The 6,381-nt window shown below is 38.9% G+C and overlaps 1 protein-coding gene across 1 annotated transcript; it reads left to right on the top strand.

Moving 5' to 3' along the window:
* The first annotated feature begins 3,222 nt into the window (after window positions 1–3,222).
* On the top strand, window positions 3,223–4,652 carry LOC145766559 (zinc finger BED domain-containing protein 5-like). The gene is made up of 2 exons (XM_082578278.1): window positions 3,223–3,598; window positions 3,994–4,652. Exons 1-2 carry the CDS (start codon window positions 3,223–3,225, stop codon window positions 4,650–4,652), a joined length of 1,035 nt encoding a protein of 344 aa, XP_082434404.1.
* The last annotated feature ends 1,729 nt before the right edge of the window (window positions 4,653–6,381 follow it).

Here is a 6,381-nt window from a genome sequence, read left to right as displayed (position 1 = left end):
ACAAAACAACAACTACAAACTTCCCACTTGCTTGACTAGCAGCCAGACGGGTGCAACCTAATTCGTACCACAAATAATTCGTACCGTCAGTTCGTACCTTGAAAAGATCGAGAAAAAAAATTGAAAAAAGCCGAAGTCGCTGATTGAAGTTTTCGCAAGGTTAGGGTATCGGTAGTTAGGGTATCGGTATCCGCAAACAAACAAACTGAAAAGATCGAGAGAAAAAAATAGAACATTGCTGATCGCAGTTTCACAATTAGCCCTACTTTTGCAATTCTGCTTTTGTGGCCTACACTTCAGCAAAAAAGCGTATTCCCAGCGAATATCAAGTCCTTTTGGCAGTGTTATTCATAATCACTCACTGGGAACGACATGGGCATTGACGCTCGAGCTGATATGCAACAGCCCGCCGCATATGAAGTCTTTTCGGCAACGTTATTCATAATCACTTAGTACCAGGAACGACATGGGCATTGACGCTCGACCTGAAATCCATCAACCTGTCGTATATGAAGCCTTTTTTGGCGGCGTAAATAATTGCACACCCCGATGTATGAGGGGACGACATCGGCAGGGGTGGACATAGTCGCCACTTGTTTGCGGCAACTCCGATCAGCGACTTCGGCTTACTTGTATTTTTTTCGATCTTTTCAGAGTATGAAATGTTTAGGGGACAAAATAGGTTACACCCCTGGTTCGAGACCTAAATTATACTCCCAACAGTTATGCACAGTTGCACACGTACTAGTGAACTTCAGCACTATTAATAGGGTTTCAACTTTATTGTCGCTCTACAGTACAACAGCTAAGGTCTTTAACTTAAAGTTTAAGCAACAGGGCGTATTTATAATTTTGTACCAGGTTTACAATGACATTATATTATTACCTGACTTATGCAAACTGCTCTATGCAAGAGAGAACACAGTTGGTACAGTAGGCCTGTGACCATTTTTAAAGTCTTCGGTTTGACCTGAAATCAATCTCAGATCTACCAGCACCAAAAAACTTCAGCACTAAAAAAAAAAGTTGTTATTGAAACACAAAATTCAATAATTTGTTGGCCCAGAGGCGGCAGTGATAGAAGTTAACTTTTAGCAAAAAAATGCTAAAAGTCAACAACAGCGCTTTCCTGCTGTACGGTACGTCCTGTACTCCAACCTTGACAAAAAAAGAATTTTAAAAAAGTGTTGCCTGACGTTTTTAAAAAATTTCTTTCCCACGTCCAAAGTTGCCAGGTAGAAAGTACAACTCAGTTGCTTTTATTTCTGACTATTACAGTGAAAACAATACACGTCAACATAGCAAAGGTCAAGGAAAAGCTAGAAGCGACAAAACACAAACGCTAAAACAGTTCAGTTTGTTTTTATTTCCGACAATCACAACGAAAAACATTATATGCCAAACCATGGATCACTAAATTAGATTTAGTGATCCATTCAGATCTAATTCAGTGATCCATGGCCAAACATAGGAGAAGTCTAGAAAAAAAATAGAAGTAATTTTGGAGGAATTCGAACAGTTTTGATTTGAAACTCAGACATTTTAAGATAAATAATGCAAACTACTTTATGGTCCAGCACTTCACTGATATCAAAATATATTGAACTTTTGCACAAAAATGTCCAAATGACTTGCTAGCCGTCGCACACAATATATGAAATTCGCCCAATTCATCGTTTTTTGGCCACTCAGCAACCGTGAGCTTCAAACACTAGCCTTACAGCATCCCAATCAATCAACCAATGGTTTATTTATCAGATACTGGTGCAGAACAGTCTAGGCCTATGTTTAAAATATGCAAGTTATGTAGGTAGCCTATTCACTGCAAAATACCACAAGTGCAGTAATTCAGTACCGTATCTATATTGTTTATTTGCGTCAGACAAAGCTGTCCATATCCAATCAATATTCATATCAGTCCAAACATGTTTTCTTTATGTGACACCCGGTATTTCGGAAAAAATTTGTCATTCTTTTAACGTAAAATTAGAAGTTTTGTAGTGATTTAAAATTAGGTGATCACACTTTGAAAATGATCATTTTAAAAAGATATAAAGTAAATTTAGCTTACATTTCAAAATCAAAATTACATCGGCATTCCAACAGGCCTCCAGTTCGCAAGTTGTCAAGGCCTTTGTATTTAGATCGCTATGATTCAAACCAACCATTCTATTACCGTTGGCTCACTACAGTTGCTGTCAAGACCAAGAACAGGCTGACTGATAATTCAAAACTTCAACAACGTTGCGCAATTTTTGGAGTTAAACCTCGCATTGAAAATCCAGTTGCTTAATTAGAAGCAACTTCAAGTAGTCTATCTCACTAGCAGAGCCATAACGATCCCCGTAGTCTACCCCGGCCAGGGGGCCCACTTCTTTTTCGCTCGCTCAACCACATTTTATTCATCTAATCGGAAAAATTAGGCATGCATAGTTTCAACAGTGGATTATTGGATTAAAAAGTTTTTTGTGTCCCACAAAACTAACAAAATGATGTAGTCTAATATTTCTAAGTAAACACTGCGTAGCCTACTCAAATAGTTACCGGTAAATAACAATTAAATCGACAAATTTTAGTGTTAATCGAGATAAGTTATGAAGTTAAATGCACAGCCGTAGGAGAGTAAAACATTTTAAGGGGGCGAAAACAAATTACCTAAATTTTGTCTTTGCAAATATATACTTTCAAAAGCGCAACATTAGGCTACCTACTCCCAATCTCTGAGATGGTGTATAGTCTAATACAAGAGTCGGAAACTTCTTTAGGTAAGACAGTTATGAAAGCTACATTTTTGGAAATGTATTTCCGTAACAATCATGTAGCCCAGTGTTTCTCAACCCCGAGTCCGCGGACTCAAATGAGTCCGCGGAAGGGCCTGGATGAGTCCGCGAGCACAGTTGCTTTTGCTAGTAGTCAGTTCATATTGTATTACAAATAAAACGTACAGCTCACAGCTCTTCAAAGGACACGAAACTTCGTCGGCACCTAGAATCAAACCATGGAAATTTTGTTAACAAATCTCTTGAAGTATTTAAAGAAAATGAGCATTAGGTGAAGCGAAGTCGCATTGATCGCCCAACTGCTTAGGGAGGAATAGTATATTCTCACAGTCATGCAGTGCGTGCTTCTTTTGCGGTTGCATGGAAAATTGCTTGTGTAAAAGCATCTCACACAGCTGGAGAAAATTTGATTAAACCAGCATCTGTTGAAATGGCCAGGATAATGTGTACCGGTAGTGATGCTGTTGCTAACAAACTGGAAATGGTTCCTTTGTCAAACGACACCATGAAGAGGCGTATCGAAAAAATCTCAAGAAATGTTCTGCAACAAACAATCGCTGCCATAAGATGCTGTGAAAGATTTAGTTTGCAACTGGATGAGACAACCGATATCGGAAGTGATGCACAGCTCATGGTGTTTGTGCGATATTTTGACACAAATGATTTCGTTGAGCAGTTTCTGTTTTGCCGTCCACTTGCTAAAAATACCACAGGAGAAGAAATATTCAAGAAAGTGGATTACTTCTTTGAAGAACATCAGCTTGAGTGGTCTAATTGCGTGTCTGTTTGTGCTGATGGTGCTCCAGCCATGATGGGAAGTAAGAAAGGCTTCATGAGTTTTGTGAAAAAGAAAAACAATAACATTTCGGTTGTTCATTGTCTTCGCCACAGAGAAAATTTGGCAACAAAGAAAATACAAGAAAATCTTGCCATAGTTTTCAAAGAGGTTGTAGCCTATCTGTGGTAAATTATATTAAATCTCGTCCTTTGAACACTCGCACTTCGTGCTTTGTGTGACGAAATGGGAGCGGAACTCAGTGGGCTTCTGTTCCATTCAACTGTTCGTTGGTTGTCACGAGGAAAGGTGCTTGAGAGAGTGGCTAGCTGGCTACTCTTAAAGAGGAAACCCATGCTTTTTTAAAAGAGCAAAATCATGAACTTGCTGATTGCTTTCGTGATGATGAATGGATTGCGAAGTTGCTATTTTTGGCAGATGTTTTCAGCCATGTAAACCAACTGAATAGTTCTATGCAAGGAAAAGAGAAACTATTTTTTGATGCTTTGGAAAGTATTGATGCATTCAAACGTAAAATAAAGCTGTGGATGCATCGAATGAAAAGTGGGAGGTTAGCTGCTTTCCCAGGATTGAACTTATTTGTGGAAGAGAAAGATATCAATTTGGGCGTCATTCTTCCCATCTTTCTTGAGCACCTCAACACATTTCTTTCTGAATTGGATCGTTATATTCCTTCCAACGATTATTGCAGGATTTTTAATTGGGTTCGGAATCCTTTTCAGGTGTCAGCGCTAGAACTTCATTCAGATATGGACTGCATTGCTGAACAGTTGCTTGAATTGCAAAGCCGACAGATGTGGAAAGACAAGTTTAAAAAGGCTTCTTTGACTCAATTTTGGGCAAATGTGCAGCCGATGGAGCCTAGTCTTTCAGATCTTTGCAAGCAAGCTGCAACAACTCTTTTGCCATTTCCAACCACATACCTGTGTGAATCTGGCTTTTCAACTCTGACGATGATCAAAACGAAGTATCGCAATAGACTTCAACCGGAAGATGACATCAGATGTGCACTGACAACCATAATTCCGGAATTCGATAAACTTGTAAAGCAAGTTCAAGGACAAGGCTCTCATTGAGCATGTGTTGAGTGAAAAACAGTGCTTGCTTTTTTTGTTGATACCGTATTAAACTTTCTTGGATAAAAATCAAAAAACCTATTTTTCGTTAATATATAGCTTGAGTCCGCGGATATATACGCGAGGTTGAGAATAGTCCGTGGGTCAAAAAGGTTGAGAACCACTGATGTAGCCTAATGCTTTATTAACACACAACTAAAATGTAGTGCCAGGTGATGAGTTGTAAAAGTAAGGCCATGCGTTTGATGAAAATGAGAAAAACAGCTGAGGGGTTTGGGGATCCTCCAGAAAATTTTGAAAAAGTGCATTAAATTTGGTGCATTCTGAGCTTATTTTCAGCTTTAAATTGTAATGTAAAGATAAGATAAAAGTTTCTGTGAGCCAGATGCTGTCAAGAGCCATATGTGGCTCGCTAGCCATGTGGCTCTAGTAACTTCACAGTCATCAACTTGGCAGTGTAGGCCTACGAATACACAGGCAACAAAACGTTCACCTCAGGTAAACAAGGCTGACTTTACTTTAATCTACATTCATAGACCTGTCTGTGTCCCAATTACCATAAATAAACCATGAAATTGAATCTTTTTTGCATCAAACTTGCACTTTGAACAAAACTACTTTTAGTATTTGATGTAATATTAGGCTACAATGAATGAAATTATGATCAATGTTCTTTTAGTACCATCGTTACGTTAATAATTGAGCACTTTTGCCCAAATATTTTTTACAAATAACTGCATAATTGGGATATAGACAAAAAAATCCAAAAACCTAAACAGGTTTCCGATGCTAAAATAGAAACTTCATAAGTTTACCAATAGCCTACCCAGCAGGCGTTCAACATTGGACCGATAAAACATGTGCGCTAGTACCCTGATGAATATCTGAAATAAGCTTCCATCTGTTTACAAATTGCATTCTTTTCATGGCGATCTATACTACTGGCCTTCCCAACGTGGCAACAGCCAAATAATGTGGGGGCCTATTAAGTTTTGGCCACTAATTAACAGGTAGTCTATTAGGCGTAAAAAGGCGTCTTTGCATGAATTATTACTAGCAAACAAATACTTCTGGATTAGAAAACGAATTTTTTAACATAGGCTACTGAGTGGTTTGAAAGTTGTGTCACTCTTGATTTCGTGTACCTTGATTCTGTTGATATCTTGATTCTCATGGTATTCTTAACATGTAGGCTAGCTATTGTCCTCAGTAGCGGCGTCACGGGGGGGACTGGGGTGGACATGTCCACCCCACTTCTATTTATGGTCAATTTTGTAATTCGTCGAGATCCGATGAGAAAACTTGGGGGGTGTATGCAGGGGGTTAGGGGGGCCTAGTGACTGCGTCATAAATTAATTTCAACTTCTTACTTATGAATTACTGTTGCAGCATTGACATACGAAGAAATAAAGAATCTTCATGGTTATCGCTCTATTGTATTGATTGACTGTAGTCTAATTTTACCATTTTGAGGTGATGGCTTTTATCACAGCTGAGACACAAGCTTTGTAAGACCTAATAGTCAAAGGTTTTGATGGGGCCACCAACATGTCAGGCAAGGATGAAGGTGCACAGCAACACCTAATTGCAGCGGGTGCCGCTACGCTACCCACCAAGCCATTTCTGAGATGGTCAGATATTATTGATAGGTTACAACAGTCTTCCGTGGAGTGAATCTGAATCCATTACAGAATAGTTAAGACGAGATTTTTCTTTATCCTTTGACAGA

This window comes from Aplidium turbinatum, chromosome 3 (genome assembly GCF_918807975.1).
Source record: "Aplidium turbinatum chromosome 3, kaAplTurb1.1, whole genome shotgun sequence".
Classification (NCBI taxonomy): Eukaryota; Metazoa; Chordata; class Ascidiacea; order Aplousobranchia; family Polyclinidae; genus Aplidium; species Aplidium turbinatum.
This window is presented reverse-complemented; position numbering and strand designations above follow the sequence as displayed.